This window comes from Gopherus evgoodei, chromosome 17 (assembly GCF_007399415.2).
Source record: "Gopherus evgoodei ecotype Sinaloan lineage chromosome 17, rGopEvg1_v1.p, whole genome shotgun sequence".
Classification (NCBI taxonomy): Eukaryota; Metazoa; Chordata; order Testudines; family Testudinidae; genus Gopherus; species Gopherus evgoodei.
Window position 1 is genome coordinate 6,456,014 of NC_044338.1, and position 21,174 is coordinate 6,477,187.

The 21,174-nt window shown below is 38.4% G+C and overlaps 1 protein-coding gene across 8 annotated transcripts in view; it reads right to left on the reverse strand.

Moving 5' to 3' along the window:
* The window catches only part of BCAS3 (BCAS3 microtubule associated cell migration factor), a 488,600-nt gene that overhangs the window by 271,306 nt on the left and 196,120 nt on the right, over window positions 1-21,174 (reverse strand). For all 8 annotated transcript variants that reach the window (XM_030537160.1, XM_030537161.1, XM_030537162.1 and 5 more), the window contains 3 exons: window positions 16,377-16,501; window positions 15,491-15,656; window positions 13,788-13,888 (listed from right to left, as the gene is read on the reverse strand). In XM_030537160.1, coding sequence (XP_030393020.1) covers window positions 13,788-13,888; window positions 15,491-15,656; window positions 16,377-16,501 — 392 coding nt within the window. The remainder of the gene's footprint in view (window positions 1-13,787; window positions 13,889-15,490; window positions 15,657-16,376; window positions 16,502-21,174) is intronic.

Sequence of the window (21,174 nt, forward strand, 5' to 3'; positions counted from 1 at the left end):
CAAAGAAGAATTTTGCTTTTTGATACAATAAACTATACAATTAAATAATTCCAAATGGCTTGTGAACCAAATATGTTCGGAGTAAAGAGAGAATATGATGAACTTCAAGATGCAAAGGGCTGTTCAAAGCAGATAAAGGAAAACTGAGCAACCTGTCTTTACCTTCCCTGAAGCCTCTTGTTACAGTGACAATGTTAACTACAGCAGATTAGGTTTGTTAGCTGTGTAAAGCGTTCTACAGCTCTCTGGCGCTACAATCACTATTCTTTGTGGTAGGTGTTGGCTCTGAGACACTGATAAAAGGCATGATGAGGATAAAGTGAAATGAAGAGGTGGAGAGAAACGTGACCATGACTAATACTTACATACCACTGAGAGAAAAATAAATGTTGTGGCAGAGATAAACAGAAGATAGAAGCCAGGAAACAATAACAAAGTATTAAACCTGTGGGCAGAAGCTCTTTAATCTCTGACTGCGTAGGAGGAGACTGGGTTATAATCATGAAAATGCTCAGTATGTTATCAACTACTACAGAAGGTCTGGAACAAACCAAAGCCAACCCAACTATCAATTTTCTGAGGAACAGTGTGTCAAGGTTCTGCTTAATCTGAAAATTTAAAAAATGTTGTTGTAAAAACCAAAAATCTTTAAAATCCATTACTGTTTTAAAAATAAGCGTAAACAAATTTCCAAAAATTAGATGTCTTTTGAAATCACTTTAAATTTTGTTAAAATATTAATTTTTTTAAAAGAAAGACAATCATATATTTATTTCCACTATTATTATTACTGTTATGTAACCTCATTGTGCTGGGTTACAAAAAACACCCTCTCCAGATTTCAGAGGAATTATAAAACTAATTCCAGAATGACTAGGATTTTTAGACTGCTTCTGAATAATTCAATAGCCTTTGGAAAGAAGCTTTTACTTTAAATTGGCTTGTAGCTACACCGAGACATCTTGAAAAGTATGTTGCATTCCTTAATTATGCTGCAGAAATGAAGTATAATTTCAAAAAAAGAACACAACACTAGCTAAAGGCAATGTTTCTCAGCAAACACAAACATAACATCAAAGGGAGAATCCAGAAAATATGAATATTTAATTTTCCACTTTGACTGTAAAGGTTAAGTATATATCTAGCTGGGTAAGTACATATCATCCAAGCTGCTGATTGCTTTTGTAAAATGCCAAAACACTGATGTAATGTGATTCCCTACTTTCAAACAGTTTACTGGGGAAACTACCAAAAGGTTAACTAGCTGCTGCTTCTTATGTCCTTCCACCACAATCAGAGGTTTTTCCAGTGTTAGGCACATGAAATGGCCCCTTCTGTACGCCTGGTGAGATCTTCCATGGTGCACAGTTCCTCAAGGAGCCGACAGAGCAACAGATGTTCCATGGTCTGTATTTCAGAACAGTCACACGTGTCTGGGTTGTTAGAATAGCCCCACTTCCACATATTGACTTCTGACTTGGAAACTCTTGCTCAGAGACAATTTAAACATCTCAACAGTGATCAGTCCTCTGTGGGAAGGTGTTTGGCAACACTGATGTGCATTTTGACGTCATTGTTGAGTATTTTGAACCGAGTGCACCACATTTTCGGCCACATAGCCTTCAGTGATTTTTTAAAGCAGTTCTCTTGCAGAGAGGGAGCTTTGCAGTAGTTAGCTGCCTATAATCGATGAAGTGTGGCTATGTAGCAGATGTCTGGTATCTCTGACCTGTCTTAATCATTCCATTTTGCATGTGACTGCTCTCCTAATATCTGGTGGAGCGATTCCAGCAAGCACATAAAGGCTATTCAAGTTTGCTGGTTTTAGACATCCTGCGACGTAGTAGCAGCTTTCATTCAGCACAGAGTCCAGCTTCTTTGCTAGAACCAATCTTTACCACACCAGACATGCAAATTTGGCCACCAAATAACAAAATGCAAGAGTGGTGGCTCTTGAAGTTGCTGGGTTGGTTCCCCATTTTGAATCTGAAAGCTTCCTGAGTATGTTGCCTGGGGCGCTAGCTTTGCCTTTTGCCTTCTCTATCTGTGTCTTGAAGGAGAGAGTGCAGTGTACCATCACTCCAAGGTAAACAGGATTCCAACAGTGAGCAAGTGACACCCCATTCCAGATGATGTTGAGTTGTCTATTGGCCTCACGATTCCGAAGATGGAAGAGACTCACTTGTGTTTTGGCTGGGTTGGTGTGCAATTGGTTCTTGGTGTAATAGACTGAGAGCCCAGACAGCACTGATGTTAACAGAACTTTGATCTGGGCGAGATCCTTGGCTTGGTCAGTGATGCATAGGTTGGTGGCATAGATAAAACTTTCCTCCAATTTCAGCCGGGGTGAAGTCATGACAGGCAAAGTCATTTGCATGTAGGAAGTCCTCTGACAGGTCCTACCAGATTTACAAAAGCACAGCTTCTCCCGTCATTCAATGGAGATTAAACAGTCTCCTCTACCTGGCTTCATGTGGAAGATCTTCAACAAGTGCAGTTTGGTACGAGATAACTGGATCCTGCAGTGCAGCCATTTGGGATAACAGGTCAGGTCTTCATTTGGCAAGGACAATCTGCACCATTGGCATGATGGCCAATGTCAATAAAGTTGAAGTCTGGTTCTTCATTGTATCATAGCACATTTTCACAGACAACGTTCAATAGAGCTGTAACCTTCTGCATGTCACCTGTAAACCTGCATTCAAACCAGGGCCACTTGAAAGAGCTGTAAAGGGACTGCTGAAGTGTAACAACATAGCTATAAAATCTCAAAACAGGATAAAACCTCCTCTCAATATACAGCGATTCCCCCCTTCAGTGTTAATGGCAAACAGAAGGCAAAACCTCTTTTCTCATGATGAGAACACATCCTTGAAGGCAAAATTCTCCTTTCAAGTCTGTACTCTTATTCCCAGTACAATCCTCTATTGCATAATATGCACCAATTTCATGTGTGCAATTCCCAGTGTCACAAGTGGAATGTGTAAAAGGGGTGTAAAATAGGCAATTAATTTCTGAAAGTTGCTCCGAGAGAAGAATTTGTCATCAGTGTTTAACTTGCATTCAAGAGAGGAGGAAGTGTAAATGTGATACCACAGAGACGCCAGACTACTAGATTGTGTTACCACTTAGTTTAACCAAACAGTTACACAGAGTTAACACAATCCTTTTAGAGACAATACTTAGTGAACATTTAGCAAGCCAGATTTGAGATCCCTGGATGAAAGGCACTAAAAGTGAAATGCACAGCAGTTGGTCCACAGGTGAGCAAAGATATACTATACTGGCCAAGTCAATGGCAGCTGTAAATCTGGGCCTAAATGTTTATAAACTGTGTCTTACAGAGTTTACAAACCCAATTCTCAGTAGGTTCATGGGTACCTTAAGCAGAAATTACTTTACAGAAATAACCAAAATCAATCCAGTATTGCATAGTAGGAGGTCAAAGAATTTGAGTGGAGCGACCTGGCTCATGCCTTTGAATTCCAGAGTTAGGGTCATATAACGAAAACAGCATCCTGTGATGGACAACAAATGAAATGGTACCAGCTTCAATGGTTCCACTCAGGCTTCTACCCACCTATGGAATAAATACATTTTCAGAAGTGGTTGTAGTGAGATAAGTAAACACTGCATCATTTCTTTTAACACAACAGAAATGCTCTTTTGATTATTCAGAAGTCAGTTAGTAAGAACTGCCTCCGAAGCCTCCTATCAGAGGTTTAATAGCAATGAGGTGCAAGTACACTTACCAGCAACACTACAATCAAGTAGAGATTTTTGCTTTAACAAAATCTATATTTATATGATTACATTTCCTATGGTTGAGGGCAGCTGTAATTAATGGATTTCCCTCCTTCCCCTAATGTATCCATTTGTCAATTTAAACACAGAACATCCAATCAATTTTGATGTATTTAGTAAGCAATTTGTCAAAAAGTGCTGCAGAGCAGTTAATATATTAATTCTTGTCATAGGCGTGCTTCTGATAACTGCAGGGCCTCTCCATCAAATTGTTCTTGATGAGCCTAAACTGTTACCCGGAACCTGAAGGTGCCCCTTGCCATGGTAGTAAGAGAGAAATTATACAAAACTATATATAAGAGGCAACTTTATGTACGGTCCAAGTTTGCTTAAATTTGAATATATTCATTTTAGTCTATTTTTGTTCTGATTTAGAGTAAATCTTGTTCTTAAATGTGTTAGGCCCAGATGTGTCAAATGTCTGGAGGTATTTTTATACCATCCTCTCACAATAACAGGCAAACTAGACTGAAAAAAAGATTTCACTTTCAGCTTTCGTAAGATTGACTGTGAACTGATCAATGGAGTGGATACAATATTGTATTAAAATACATTTTTAAGGAGGAAATTTCTAGTCATTGGGGAAATTCATAAATTGCCTACATTAAATGAACCCCAACAAGAATCATTATGGTGTTTGATTTACACAACATAGTCACAAAATAAATTATACTTAGCATTTATACAGAACTGTACATGTTCAAAACCCTTTACAAACACTTCACCTCCCTTGTGAGGTGGATACGGTAAACCTCATCCCATTTTACAGAACTCAAACAGGGGAAGCAACTTGCCCCAGGTCACGAACACTGAGTCATGGCAGAACTGGGAGGAGAATTCTGGGATTAAATGTCACCCCTACTGCAGTCAATGGGAGTTTTCCCAGTGAAATAACTGAGCCAGGATTTCACGCCTGGAGTTTTAGACTCCCAACCCTCCTCTTGTAAGAAAAGACTAAGACTTTCTCTGAAGCTACAAAAGCATATCATGCTATCAGTTATCAGTACAAACGAGTGTACCTGCCTAGCAGGAAGAGCATTTCAAGTAATGTCTACTTTTATATGGGTCTGTCAAGGAGAAAATAAAAGCCCCCTCAACGTAATTGCTAGATCACAGATGGATAATACAGTGGAACTCCCTCTTACATTGCAGTCACTTTCTCCCTTCCCTCTCACTATCAGTGGAGGTTCACTATAACTAGAAGTGTAATTTTAACACTGTGTTCTGAAGGAAATGGGGAGCTGCATTCTACTTCAGTGTAAATACAGCTTTCAGGTTCATTTTAATGGAATTTTCTCATCAAACAAAAGGCAAAATAAGCAATACAAAATCAGGATTAAAATCATCTGCATTTTGAATACTTCTCTAGGGTACCTATTCTATCTCAGTCTGAATCCTTCCTGTGCTATCAAACTTTGCATATGGAATGAACAAGGCTCTGTCATCCCTGTCTATCATGAGATGCTCTTTATATGTCTTCTGTGTTCTTAAGCCCCATGGATTTCTACCAATGGTTTTCAACCTTTTATTTGCAGACCCCTAAAAAATTTCAAATGGTGGTGTGGACCCCTTTGGAAATCTTAGGCATAGTCTGTGGACTCCCAGGGATCCACGGGTCACAGGTTGAAAACCACTGATCTATGATAACGACAACCTTTCACGGACCCCTTACATACAGTCTGCAGACCCCCCAGGAGTCCGCGGACCACAGGTTGAAAACCACTAGTTTTACTATAGGCCCTGGAAAACTCTGTCATTTATACATTCCCTTATACGATATATATCAATAAAACAAGTATCTCATCGCTTTGGCCCAGTCAACAACCTAGAAATCACCGTGCACAATATCATCTGTAATGCTATTAAATTCACACATAAAATTGCTTGGAAGTCTTCAGGTCAAGAACAAAAATTACCAGAAATTAATTTAAGCAGGATTTAGAGCTGAAGAAAATTCGCACACTAAATAACACGTAACTACTTTGATTACAGGTGTAGTGCTGGGGCTCTGGTTATCGTTATTGCGGCAGTTTAACATGTATGCTAGTTTTATTTTTTTCATATGCATTAGCCATAGTAAAAGCACCTAGGACAATGAATGGAGGCTTTCATATAAATGGGAATAAATAAATAAATAAATAGTAAACCATCTCTTTTGTCTCCTGGCTATTCATTCTGATGGCAAAATTAGAAACTAGTCATTTACCTGTAGGTGGCTTCAAAAGGTACGTCCCTAAGCAACTTGCTAGCTGAAAAGAAACATGAATATTAGCACTGATAATCTGTCCTACTTTTTTTAGGTTCCCCTATCAGAGGTGATCTAGGCCAAGGATCTAGGCCAGAATGAAGTTACTGCATGATTACCAAAATGGCCTGAAACACTATCACGTTCATCCCACACAGTAATGTTTTAAGTACCATATACAGCAACTGGAAAGGTGAGGGACTAGGAACAGGAGGTGTAGGCTTCTGACTGTAGTCAGGCTTACATATTTCCACAGACATTTAATTGAATGCAATGTACAAGTACCTATATGCATGCAAGTATGCAATATAAGGAGGAGGACGTTAGCTGAGTAAACCCCTTCAGTCATGCCACAAAAGAGAAAAATCGCTTGTGTAAAGCTTTACCCACCAGCACCTGAACTAAAATTATTCATTAGAAAGAAACCGGCTATAGTTTCATGGTTGCAACTAATTAATTGCCACAGAAATAAAGCAGACTTCAACGCTTGGCTCTACAGCTCACACTTATTAGCCACATCTTAATTCCTGAGTACTAGTTAGAAGAGGCAAGCTACAGTTAGAGAATAGAAAAGGATGAAATTTAGTTACTCTCTGCAGAAAATCAGGTTCTTTACAGGTTAAACTCCTTGGGTCGTGGACTGTCTCTTCCTATGTATTTGTACAGTGCCTATAGTTCGGATAACACAACAGGGTCCTGATCCTGATTGGTGCCGCTGGGTGCTACAGGAAATAAATTATTATTAATAACAATATCAATGTAGTCACACCAGATGATGTTACACACGTCACACATATAACACATAAGAAGAACAAAACAACAGAATTTCCTCGCTTTAGTGAGATTGGATTTGAAAGGGGAGGGATGAGAGAGGTCACTGCAGAATAAAGTGGGAAGCAGCACTTTCTTGGTAGCAGCAACAGCGGTTCCAGCAATTGAGGTGAAAAGAGCATGTGTTACAACCAGCAAGCCTATAAAACACAGTTTCAAATGCCTGATATCGAAGTCCTTAAAATCATGATAGGTCTAAATCCTGTGCAGGGAAACCCTAAGAAAATTACATCTGAAATGAAATCTGCTCCATCAGAAGACTAAGGAGATTCTTGGTCCTCTGACATTCCCACTTTGACCAAATGTGTAAGAAGCCTGAAGCAGTTAGCAGTAGGATACTGATGTTTCCTGTAGGTCAGCAGGTTATGAATTTAAAATGCAGGTCACTTAGGAGCCATGAACTTGTAGAGAGGTCCACGTCCCTCCTCACCCAGTTTCCCCATTTGTCTCCAATGCCGCAATAAAAGGAACACTGACTATTAGAGAGCTCAGGTAGAAATGTACCGCATTGTCAGGATCAAGGTTTTTGCAGCAGATGTCACAGATGACCTCAAAGCAATCAAACAGCTGTGCAAACTCACTTACAACTACCCTTGGGATAAAGGTCGTGGACACTTGTTCGACAAAATATTTCTTCAAACAATGGTTCCTTTGAACTGGGCATATAACTTTACATAACTGTGAATATAACTTTAAAATCTTTCTAATAATATGGCTAAAAGCTGAACATAAATAACTAAATCCACTATTTTAAAACCGTTCCTTTGTCATACAGTAACTGACATCTTATTGGCGTACTTTGAACTTTCCAAAGATTAAAGAATAAGATTTTGCTATTCTGCTTTAGCATCAAACTGCATATTTACAAAAACCTGCAAAGTATACCCTTCAACCAGACTACCAGACGTTTCATTGTTCTATCCGTCTGCTGATAGAGGTACCCTGTGTTATAAAAGCACACACAGTATTTTTCAGTGACCTGGGGGCAAAGGTCACTTATTATAAATGGATAATGAGACCTAATGCAATGTTCTGAGTGTGGACAAAGAAAGGGTCTATCCATAGCCCCCTGTGACTTGGTCATTCAGGCTTTTATTTCCCCTGCACACTTAATGGAGCCAAACAATTGGCAGAAATGCTATACAGAAAGACTGAAACCGAGAGAAACTGCTGTATTGTAACTCTGATGGACAGATACAAATAGTGACCCTGAAACGGCGCCAGAATTCCTTTTACCACGAACATGGCAGACAGCTGTAGCATTCACCCTAAACTCCCATTTAGCCATTTGCTGGCAATTAAACTTACTGACGGAAGTGATAGCACATCAAACCACAGGCTACAGCTAATGTCAACCCATTACATTACTGCAGGTAAGCAGAGCCAGATAATTCCATTTTAGCATATATTTCCTAGGAAAAAAGCAAGCAGGTATTTTTTTTTCTTGTGAATTCTGTTTTGTTTAATGGAAACTACTTGCTAAGGACTCTACCGCGTAGCCTCAAAATCAGAGCATAACAAAACCGGAAAGCAAATATATCACACAAAATTCAGAACAGTATTTTCTCTGTTAATGCTATTCTTTATTGTCAATTTTCTTGATTTAAATCTGCAGTATTAAGATTTTCTCTCACTCCCTATACTCCTGTATTAGATCTGTCAACTTACACTGTTCCCTCTTACCTTAATTAAAATTTGATTTAAAAAAAAATCAAGGTAACTCAAACTCTGCAAATGAATTTTTAATACACATTTAGCTAGCATTTGCAGATTAACAAAATGAGTGCTATAAAAATAACAGATAATGTGTACAAAGACTTAAGTTATTAGGAAGGTATCTCAAAATAGTAAAAACACTCTGTGGAATTTTATTTTATTTTTCTTTCTTTAAAAGGCTCTCTCAGTACAAGAAGCAATTTGAGTTGTGTAACTTTTTAAACATTTATTGAAGTAGACAATGTGTCCATATTCAGCCTTGATTTCAAGGTCAGGGATGAATCTGGCTCCCATACATGTATAACACTAAAGGATTTTATTTTCACCACATTTATATGACACATGACTACTAATTTAATCAGAAATTGAAAAAGTACATAAATAAAACTGTTCTGTATAAAGTTACCTAAATTCAGAAATCAGCCTTCTGTGTTTCTGGGCACATACTTGAATAACTGGACGCAATGTAAAAATGTCTATATGCAGGTATGTGTGCAGTGAAAATACTTGTACTCACTGAGGATGAAAGAACAAATGAACAGAAAATGTTGAAAAAGGGTAGGTCTGGCCCAAACAGGCAAACTGCATAAACTCACAAACGTAACTGGAGTAAGTTAAAGTTTCTATTGCCCAGATTTCTACTGGCTCGGGAACCAGCCATTCCCATTGTTCTCCAATTTTTAAATAATTGCACAAGGCATTAACCTTGAAATCATTATAGAACAAAATCTATTGATAAAAATGAGCTTACACATTGAATGCTTTTTATTCCACAAAAGACTCATGTATCTTCTTCATCTCTTGGTTTTTCCCTTACACGGGCATGTTTATTATTAACAGCACCAGAGAATACTTATTCCAGGAAAGAGGCAAAGTACGAGATAGCATCCCATGTCCTGCTCATAAGGACGGGGAAGAGATGAGGCACTTTCTTCCAAATATTAATTCCATCAAAGCAGGTGGAGTATTTTAATGACTTTGGCAGATGAAGCGCTAGTATATTCTTTTTTGGTCCTATTGCCAAAAAGATGTGCAATGACAACACCAGAAAAGGATGCATAAGAAGCAGATTTCCCTCCAGTGGGGGGAGGGATAGCTCGGTGGTTTGAGCATTGATTGGCCTGCAAAACCCAGGGTTGTGAGTTCAATCCTTGAGGGGGCCACTTAGGGATCTGGGACAAAATCAGTACTTGGTCCTGCTAGTGAAGGTAGGAGGCTGGACTCTATGACCTTTCAGGGTCCCTTCCAGTTCTATGAGATAGGTATATCTCCATATATTATATTATATATTAAAAAGATTTCAGGGTATCAAAACTATAACAAACCATCAGCATTATGAGCATACTGTGCATAAGCAATTATCTCACTCTGTGTTATGAAACTAACCAGTCACTCTGCACTACGAGCTACTGGAGGCTATGGACAAAAAGTACAAACACATCACCTAGAGCTAGGAACACAACTCAGGATTTAGTTACCCAAATAAGTGGCCTGAATGCCGGTGGGGATGAATAGTGGGAGCTCTTGTTGACATCGGTTGAAGCTATGGGTACTTGGCACCCATGAATATTTACCTCTGAGCCTAGCTTTAGACATTCACATTTTAAAATGCTGACCTCTCTAAGCTGAATATCCTAAATAGTGCATAACCAACAAGCCCCCACACAAGAATCCCTCAAACTCAAACAAATCACAACTGATGTACTTTTACTTGAAAATAACACATTGCCAAATCCCAGCAAGACGCCTGCTTGTGTATTACAGAAGCTATTGTGGCTGAAAGAGACACGATTCATGCATTCATTTTTGTGCAGTTTTGCCCTATTTCTCTGTGTTTTCCTTTGCTTTCATGGAGCACAACATATACCAGTAATTTGTCTAAAGGAGCAGTGTTCCCACAGTGATGTATATGAACAACATCTTCCAAAGGGAATGCTGTCCAAAGAAAGGAGATCAAATCTAACCACCTAAGTAGCAGTTTGTAGTACTAGTCCGAAATTAGCTTTTGCCAAATTGCTTATGGGAACTGGGGCAATGAATCTATTCCATCCAGAGCTTTTTATTCCAAATAAAACTTGTTCAAATTAACCATTTTTCCTTGAGTCCATAAAATAGACAAAATCAAGTCTCTCTGTTCTTACAAACCTCAAATTCATGTTCTGTGTTCATTAGCATTTTCTCTCTACTATGAAATCATTTTGAATGTAATTTCTCTGGGTGGTGAAAGGTTTTATATTGTTCTCTGCTCTTGCAAAAGCAGTACTAATTTACAGCTTGGTCATCCTTTCCATAGCAACCTTCACCAGATAATTCCAAAGATGTCTGCTGCAAATAGACTATACACTGCAGTGGGTCTGCTATCAAAATACTGGATTGGATTAATGCATCCACTTTACTGCCTGTGTTGTAAAAATATTAGATTATAGTCTGTACTTTTTCAGTTTTCACACATAAATTAGATACAGAATTTAACAATTCAATCTCTATACTTCCCTAGTGACTTTCATGTAGCAGAATTCCATACTGATCTAATAAAAACATTAGTAACTCTTCCTTAATTAAGATGAAACTCACTCCTACAGAGAGCAAGCACAAAATCCCATGTAAGCCCTATTTTGAAGGTTTAACTAGGATTTAAACAGTGTACAGGACTTGTGCTGACCCCCTACAAAACAGTAAATTTGACATTAAATAGAAAGGCACTATACCTGTAAGAAAGAGAGGTGAAAAGTTAATGTCAGTGTTTATCAGCCCCTGAGGTGTAAACAAAAATTACTCTTATGAGGGTTTTTCTGTGGAACAAAGGTAGAATTTTGTTCAGAAAACACATCCCTTATGAGTGAACAACATTTTGAACTATCAGAGCTAACACACATTCACCTTAAATATGAAAGGATATTGCATTTAGAAAATACAATATAAAGTACAGAATAAAAGGTATGCAGAATTTAAACAAAAAATTACTATGCCTTCTGAATATTCTCCCAACCAAAGTAATCCTCTCCAATATTCCAAGTTCCAGAAAGCATGCAACAAATGGGCAGGTAGAGGTAATATCTCTAACTTGGCGCCGGTGTTGCTTTTACCAGTCATGTTTCAGACTTATAATCCTTTGATCCAGATATCCACTTTTTACATTTTTAATTGCTTAAACACGCTGGCATTGTTTGCACTGTCAATTAAGCAGAGGGTCTAGTTTCCCCATGAGCATCTTTACCTATGCAAAGAGTTTCTTCTTCATATAACTTCAAGATGATTATTTTATCATTTGAATCTCAGCTACTCAATTGAGAAAATAGAGACTCACTGTTTTCCCATAATAATCTCCCCATTTTGTATTATACTAAGGAAAAGAAAATGCATGTAATGTTACTCAATATACAATGCAATATATGTTTGCTCCCGGAGATGAGGTCATGGATCTCACACAGTTTGTAGCAGGTGGCCAGACATCTCTGGAAATGCTGCCAAGATTCTAGAGGAAAGCAGCCGCTTGAGATTTGGGCTACAAATAGCCCAGCAATCAGGAATTCCAGGGGAATGGGGAGAATGTTGACAAGCTGAGTTGTCAGCAAGCACCCGACTCATCAGGGAAAGTAAATACAAGCAACAGAAAGAAAGAGGCTGTAGGAGCCCGAAGGTCTTAGGAGACCACATGGGTATTCTCTCTGGCTTGCACTCATCTCTGGGATGTATGAAGCTCTCTCTTATTGTCTGGATTCCGGTCTACATGAAACCCTACCTAATACTCTATCACTATGAGTACATTTGGTTGAATGAAAACTCTGCAACTGATCCCATACTGAAGTAAACAAAATTCTTTCCACAGAACTGCTTCCTTCAGTTCTAAGCTACCAGAACACCAGAGATGTGCTCCTCAATTCCTCCTCTGGACCCACCCAAAGAAATCCAGCAGTAAATAAAGGTTGTCACATGGTATGTTGAAAACAGAACATTCACAATTAAAGATAAGATACACTACATATTCTCCTGCATTTGGACACAATGGGGCAACTCAATAAAGCATTTAGGAGATGTCCTGTCATGTTTAGATGTATCTTGCAATACCGGCTACAACGGTGCCATGTGAACGCCTGTTCCCACTTTCAGGTGATGTAACTAAGAAACGGGCAGCATTCTCTCTCATAAATGTAAACAAACATGTTTGTCTTAGTGACTGGTTGAGCCAGAAGTAGGACTGAGTGGACTTGTAGGCTCTAAAATTTTTCATTATTTTGTTTTTGAATGCAGTTATTTGGAAAAAAAATATATTGTGAAAGTGCAACTTACAAATGAAGAAAAAGAGTTGCACTACAATACTTGTATGAGGTGAACTGAAAAGTACTATTTTTTATCTTTTTTACAGTGCAAATATTTGTAATAAAAAATAATAATATCAAGTGAGCCCTTTACACTTTGTATTCTGCGTTCAAATTTAAATTGGCATTCTATAATTGTTTTAACAGTGCGATTAAAGCTGTGATTAATTGTAACTTTTAAAAAATCTAGTTAATTTGTTTTACGTTAATCACTTAAGTTAACTGCGAATAATTGACAGATCTACTCTTTATGGCATATTTACAATCGGTAGCAAATTTTTCTAGTTGAGCTACGAATAGCTATATTCATTAAAATAGGAACTTGTAATGGAAACCATGAGGGCAGGGGACTGGACTCGATGAACTCTCGAGGTCCCTTCCAGTCCTAGAGTCTATGAAACGTTGAGACATTTGACCAGGGCCATCCACAGCCATTTTGGTGTCCTATGCAGCACCCCTCCCAGGCCTCTTGTGGGGGGGACTTACTTGGGAGGCAAGCGGGAACCGCGCCCCAGCACTCATTGCTAGAGCGGCTGGGAGCCAGGGGAGCAGAGCAAGCTGGAGGTGGCCCTGCATTTGACATAACTTTGACTACATAAATCTCAGCATGCTGCAACACTTCTAAAATTGTATTTGATTGAATCTTTCATGTTGAAAAGCATCTAAATCATCATTCGTTCCACATCCATTGCCTTATAGAATAAACATTCCCCAGTCACTAGTATTTGCACACTGGATTTTTTTTTTTAAAAGGCTTGTTGATAACAATGCTATCTTGTCTCAAGAATGTAAGTTAAGAAACTGTTTTAGAAAGTCACCATTTCATATTAAACTTGAATGTACAAAAAGACAAAAAGTGCTAAACTACTTACAGCCAGCGAGCAGATGTTGATAATACTGCACTGCATCCGCAGCTAGAAGCAATGGATGGTTTGCATTAAATGGTGGTTGCAGTTCATTCCACTGAGGAGTTCTGAGGAAACAAGAATATTAATATTTAAGCTAATACAGAGAATGTAAATCAGTGTCTGTGTGATCACGAGCTTGCACAATGTTTATAATTATTTAAATTAGCTTGTTCAAGCATTGAAATACACAGCAGTCAGATGAAAAGTGTGACCAACTCACACAGGGTACGTCTACACTACAGGATAAATTCGAATTAGCTTAAACCGATTTTATAAAACAGATATTATAAAGTCGATTGTGCGCGTCCACACTAGGCACATTAATTCGGTGGGGTGCGTCCGTGGTCCGAGGCTAGCATCGATTTCTGGAGCGGTGCACTGTGGGTAGCTACTGTAAAAGAATGAGGCCAATAACATCCATTTGCATCCACACTAACCCTAAATCGATATAGTAATATCGATTTTAGCGTTACTCCTCTCGTTTTGTAGGAGTACAGAAATCGATTTAAAGAGCCCTTTAAATCGATATAAAGAGCAGTGTAGTGTGGACGGGTGCAGCGTTAAATCGATTTAACGCTGTTAAAATCGGTTTAACAGCGTAGTGTGGATCAGGCCACAGACTATTAGGTGCAGACACGTTTTTGCGGACAGTACTATATACTATATACTGAACACAAAAAGGGACCAAGACAGTTTAGAACATGTTGGTGAATGAATGCTATGCTAGCACTGTTTAATATTAACACACAACAGAACCTGGGGAACATTTGTGTTTTCTTATACTACAGTTTCTACTGTTCTGTAAAGGAAAACAAGCAGCTACATAACTGTGAAAACAGAGCTGTGTAAAGTTATTGACTATGGATCCAATTAGAATTTGCAATTCCATTACAACCTGCTCATTTCAACAATAATGGTCTAGAAGACTGTGTTGTAATTTTAATTAGGGCTGGCCACTCCTAAATAGCTTGGTAAATCAAATATTGATTAATTCAGTCCAGGAATGAGTAGTACTAAAGAATATCGGAGCCTACAAAAATCAATGGGAAAATATTTTAAAATGCTGACAGCACTGACAATATTTTCTCATCAATTTCTGTTTGTTTTATTCCACAAGCCAGGACTAATTTCTTGAACTATGATTGATAAGATTCTACATTCAACTACTTACAGGAAGTCTTGCCTAGCTTCTTGCTGTATGTTGCACACTCCAGTCAACATCTCAGTGCAGAACTTCAATACTATATTTTCACTGCTAGAATAATTAACTGTTTCTACTCTTTGTAATAAAAAGAAGCTAAATTATATTTGATTATTTTAAAGGAAATTAGCATTGATTTCTACGCCATTCAACAGCTAACTCTAAACTTGTGTAGATTGACTGTCTGTCTAGATGGGCTGGTAGAATTTCATGCTTTGTTTATTAAAAATATAGGACCAATTTCTGATCTGATTGGAGCCATAAAAGGTTTTGCTACTGACTTCCAAAAGATCTGGATTTGGTGCTTATCAAATGTTTAATCCTGCTTGGTGTGCTGGATGGAGTTGAATACCCTCAATTCCCACTGAAGTCAATATGGGCTGAGGTCATTCACCACCTTCCTAAAATGGGCTCAGCATGCGCTGAATAAGGACAAAGAGAAGAGCAATGCAAAGGGATGAGCTACCTAACCAATGTCCAGCTGGCTCTTGGACAGGTCACCATTTCCAAAGGAGTGTCATCACTGATCTTCGGAGCAGCGCTGAGCGGACGTGGTTCCAATACATGTTCTACCAGGGTACCGTAACAACTGATAATATACAGTGATTCCACCACAAACTGTTTTGATTGGTCTATGGGCAAGAAAACATAGAAAACATCTATTATTACAACAGAATAGCAGAAACTGAAAATATCTACAATAGCAGTGACTTTCCTAAATTTAATTAAAAAATGCCCTTTTTATAAATGTTCGTGGTTGACTATGTCAAATTAACATCATGAGGGGAGATTCTGGAGCGGTATGGGGAAGTAAAGCACAGAGCAAGCTTCTTTCTTCCCTGACATTCACAAAGGATCAACTACCATATATGGCAATGAAGTGGGGCGGTTTCCCTGACTGCCTCCTAGGAATGGGGTGTGTTTGGGTAGTCACGTAATACCAAATCTATGTTTAGGTAGCTACTTCTGACAGGTACTTCACCCTAAAAATATGGAGCAGCTTCCAAAATGGCTGCAGGGCCACTCCTGAGTAGCACATCAGAGGCATCTCTGAACAGCATTGGATCACAAGTGACGTTGTGGTCATTACTTTATTATATAAAGTCACTGACTCATTTTGCAATTTTTATTTTCTTGCAAATTGGTCTTGTATCGTAATGGCACACTCCTGATGCCCTCAGTTTCCAGTGACTTCCAGAAGTTTGACAGACACCATATATAGTTGCAAAGATAATTAATAAGTAAAAAGAACAGATACACAGTATTTGGTCAAGAGCTATTTTATAATGCGATAAACCAAAACCAAGATAAATACAAAAAAATCAAACCTAATTATTTTCTAACAAACAAACCTTTTTCTCTTTTTACACCTGGATTGTTTGCAAACCAGGATCTTGATGCGCCGAAGACTGCAGCAACAAAAAACTCTCCTCCCACAGATTTACTAGGTGAAATCTGTGGAGCTGGTTTAGTTTTGCTTAAAATAAAAACAAAGGAAAATTAACACAAGGTAACTCTCAAAGTTACATTTACTAGTTAGCCAAGAGGTCCCTCACTCAACTTTCATTCCAAGTCCCAAGGCCCTGATTTTCAGAATTACTGAGCACTTCCAGCTGCCACTAGTTTCAACTGAAATTGCAAGTGCTTATAGTTTCTGAAAATCAGGCCCCAAGTGTTCCTTAACTACTGACCTTTATGAACAGGACTGTCTAATAATGCAGAATTGTTTAAGTTGTTTGAAAGATTCAGTATTGCATATCTGCAATCATCAGGAACAGCTTCCAGATTGAATACAAACATTTTTACACATCTTATAATCGAGTCTCTGGGGAAAGAAAGTCTAGATTCTGGGTCAATCACTTCAGTTGGCTTCCATTTTCTTGCATTTTTAAAGAGGAGACACTTACAAACAATGCTAACACGTTCTGCGGTGCAGAGCTATCTATGTTTGGTTTCAATTCCACTGTGGGAGAAATGGGATGGGGGCAGGGAGACGAGAGGGAGGAACATGCAGCGGATACAAGGCAATGGAGACAACATGGACAATAATAATGCTATGTAAAAAACACTAGTGCACAGAATGAAATTAAGAAATGCTGTCCTCTGGGACACCATAGAGTGCATGTAGCAGATCCAATGGTATGTAATTAGGTTCAGTGACGATACCATTCAACGTTTTTTCTTCTTATATCCTTTTAAAAACATGTGTTTTTATCATTTTGCCTGGGTGAAATTGATCAAAGGCCAATCTAAACCAGGAATCTGGAAGTTAATTAAGACCCCAACACTGGAGGATTATGTTCGGTTTTACATGCATTCAGAATCATTTTCAGAGAATTGTTTCATTTCCTCAGTTAATTTAACCAGAAAATAAAAGGGCTGCCTGAGATGCTATTTTCCCTTTACCACAGTCCCAGCATTCTCCTTCCCCACAATCCCAGTCCCCCTTCTCCTTCATCTGTCTGTTTCATCCCTCTATTTCTGTTTCTCTCGTACGCCTTTGCACTGCCACCTTCCCCCCTTTGCTTATTTTCTTTGCTGGCTTTGTTACTCCACAAAACACCATCCTTCCCGTGAGCGCTGAATTTATCATATTCTCTGTTCTCATTTCTCTGAATTTTTGAATGTGATCTTCAACCCCAAAGGTATAAGCAAGATCCTATTTTTATTGCATTATCATGGGCTCAAGTGGCAGAAAACCAAACAGAAAAACAACGGATAATAAAACAACCCTAATTCGGTGTGTAATTATAAAGGTACTTGCGTCATTCATATTAGTCAGCATTTTTTGTATTATTAACCACTTATAGGTTGGTGATGTGGCTCAGCAGAAATGAACCAGCAGTAACCAGCAAGGATTTATTTCAACGGAAGCAAATTTTTAATCAGCATCATTAAAAAATCAAGTTACCATAAGCAAAAGCAAACACAACAAGGAGGATTCCTTGAGCTGGTTCAAACAGCCTTCTCTGCCCCTGCATGGATAGGCTCTACCCTCCCAAAGGCATTCTCATCCTCCCATATCTCTACTAGTCTTGTTTAAAACATGATCCTGCTCCCCTTGAGGTTAATGGCAAAATGCTCACTGACATCAATAGAGAAGAATCAAGCCCTTACAGCCCTTCCTGGGTGCACAGTGAAGTTGGAGTGTGATAGGAAATGAAGTAGTGTCCCTGGAGCGTGTCATGCCATTATTTCCAAGCATTTAAAATTCAGTTGAGGGAGGGCGAGGTGGATGGGGGGAGGGAACAAGTACCTGCAACAAGAACTCATCCAAGGAGTGAATATTTTTTCTAGAACATATTGAGGGAAATTGGCTTTGTCACTTTTAAGATTGAGAGAAAAGATTAATAGTTTGCAATTATACTGCATTTTCAGGCAAAGATTTCAAAGGACTTTATAGACAACAGTAGTATAGTCTCCTAACACCCCTGGGGGACTGTATTATGCCTGTTTCACAGATGGGTCAACTGAGGCACAGAGAGGTTAAGCTGCTTGTTGCAGGTCACACACACAACGAGTCTGTGGTCACATAGGAGAATGTTTTGTTTTGAAAAACCTCTCAAAAGACTCATTACACTGACTTGGGGCCTGTGCCAAAGCCACAAAAGTCATTGGAAAGACTCCCGGGGACTTCTGCGGGTTTCTGATCAGGCCCCTACCTCTCTTGCATCTGTGAAAGACCAGAAAGCCCCATAAGAGCAATTATAATTTATTGTATCAATAACCCTGTTACTAATCTACCACATAGCACTTGATATATCAGATTGTTACAACTCTAATTACAGACTACTGGGTCAGAAATCTGTGCTCTAAAAAGTTCCCAGCTATAGATTGTTAAACTGCCTTGTTTCCAAAGGAACTATTACAATCTACATTAAAATATTAGAACTGGCATAGAAACATTAAAATGTTTGCTAGATTTTATGATACTTTTTAAAAATAGCTTATAAAAGCAAGATTTTCTACCACTTCTATAACAAACAATGTATCAATCACCACTTTTTAGTTCCTTAACTTCCAATGAAAAGGTATCAATAGATTATTAACACACAAAGAGTGTCTCTTGCAGAAATGGAAGTGGAAGCTTAAATGTATGCACATATGAATATTGCTATTTATTGAAATACACCTCAAACAATACATGACTGTGTTTCATATAGAAATAGGAGAGTCTGGTATGACAGTAACTTGCATATGACTAGTTGCATATGAAGCAAAAATTGAGTGTGAGTACGATCGAGATGTATTAATTTTTTCCTGTCACCAGTTTTGCAGATAATTGCGAACATTTTCATAGTAAAATCTGAGAACAACAAAAATATTTGGGGGGGGGGAACATATGCATGAAAAGACAGGAAAAGAGGGAAATATACTCTGGGCCAAATTCTGCTCTCAGTTACACCGGTTTAACTCTTGGAATAACTTAATTGGCTTCAATAGGAATTTATAGCAGTGTAACTGGTCTTCTAATCATAAAAAATGAAAACCTCTATAGAGGCGTTTTCCACCCAGCTGCCAAAGAATTATGCTTGTCCAAAACCAAATATAAGCACATTTAAAGGAAATTATATAAACTACATTATATTTACACCATATCTTTACAACATACATCTTTCAAGGCATGCTTTTAAGTGTTGGTTTTCAGTGCCAAAACATCTTCTCTTCAAGACTGATGTTTTGTAGACAGAAAGTAGAGACCTTGTAAAACATGGTTCTCATGTGGTTAAACTTCGTACTGTTAAAAAAAATGTGTATCATATTGGGTTTAGACATATTTCTGAAAAAATTATAATGATGTCAACAAATCCATACTGGAAAGCTTTATAACACTGGAATCTTTAACGTTACCCCCAGTCTCAATTTACCAGAGAGTTTTCTTTAATATATTCCCAAACTACTTTCCCTTAAAGGACTTCCAGAATTCAATGGTTTTCAAAACTGATATGTGGTAAAACTGTTAGAGAAATATATATTCATGTAATTGTGAATTTTTTAACATCATCTTGGAAACTATAAATCCTAATTATTATGTGTACGTGATCAACTTTTCAAGTTTCATAAATGATAACAAAACAAGAATGGTGACGATAGGTGGTGACTAACTTGTTTCTACTGTGAACTCCTGCTCTTTACTCCCCCTTAACCTGTCAACACCTCATAAATTTCTTTGAGTACTGAAATTATAAGCCAAATGGCATCATGTTAAAAAAATAAATTTAAATGAATATTTAAAGTATAATAACTTTCAACACATGAAACCATATTTTTTATTATAAGGGATATGATGCGCCATGATAAAGCTAAAAAAAGAATCACTCGGTTTATAAAACAAGATGGGAAACTAATGAGTATAAAGTATACATTGTCCTTATTTTCAATGCGTCACCTTGACAAATGATTGCACTATATTTAACAGATACCAACAAGATCAAAGATTCTATTTTTCCAGGTCTGGGTCTTTTTGAACTACTGTACATGGACCAGCAAAGCGAAAAGACACGACTAATAACAACGGGACTCATAACCCCCGTCCTGTGGGCCAATCTGCAGAAAAGGAAAAAAAGCTGAAGGACATCTCTTAGAGGTTATCTCTGATGGAGACTTCTTCCTAATTATTTCATTAGTGGTGCTGGGGAGTATTCTCACCCACCCCTCCAAATTAACAGGCTGTAGGCCCAATTCACAAACTCTGTAGATTCCTGGGATCTACAAGAAACCAGGGCCATCTACCTTCATCCACACCAGTCCTGGGCCCCCACACCACTTCACCATGCTCTGGCTCCAATGGAGCCACTCTGGCAGCCAGCAGCAGGGTGCAGTAAGGCCCTATGGAAATGGAATACTGACTCTGGATGCTTTTTGTTTTCACCTTGAGCTCTGCAGCAAGCAGGAGGAGGGGTATGGAGGTGGGGGCCAGTGAGATAATGCATGTCCTCCAGCCTGCACCTCTTACCACACAAAACCCTTCTTAGGTCTGGCCTCAAGTCTAGGGGAAGACACTGCCTTTATGCATGGGAGGGAGATGTACGTGAATAGGATCCCCTCTGCATGTGGATCTCAGGAGCACAATTTAGCACAATCATAAAACTTCACCCTGCTTTAACTCTAATGCAAGTTTGTCTGAATTAGTAGTGAAAGACAGGACCC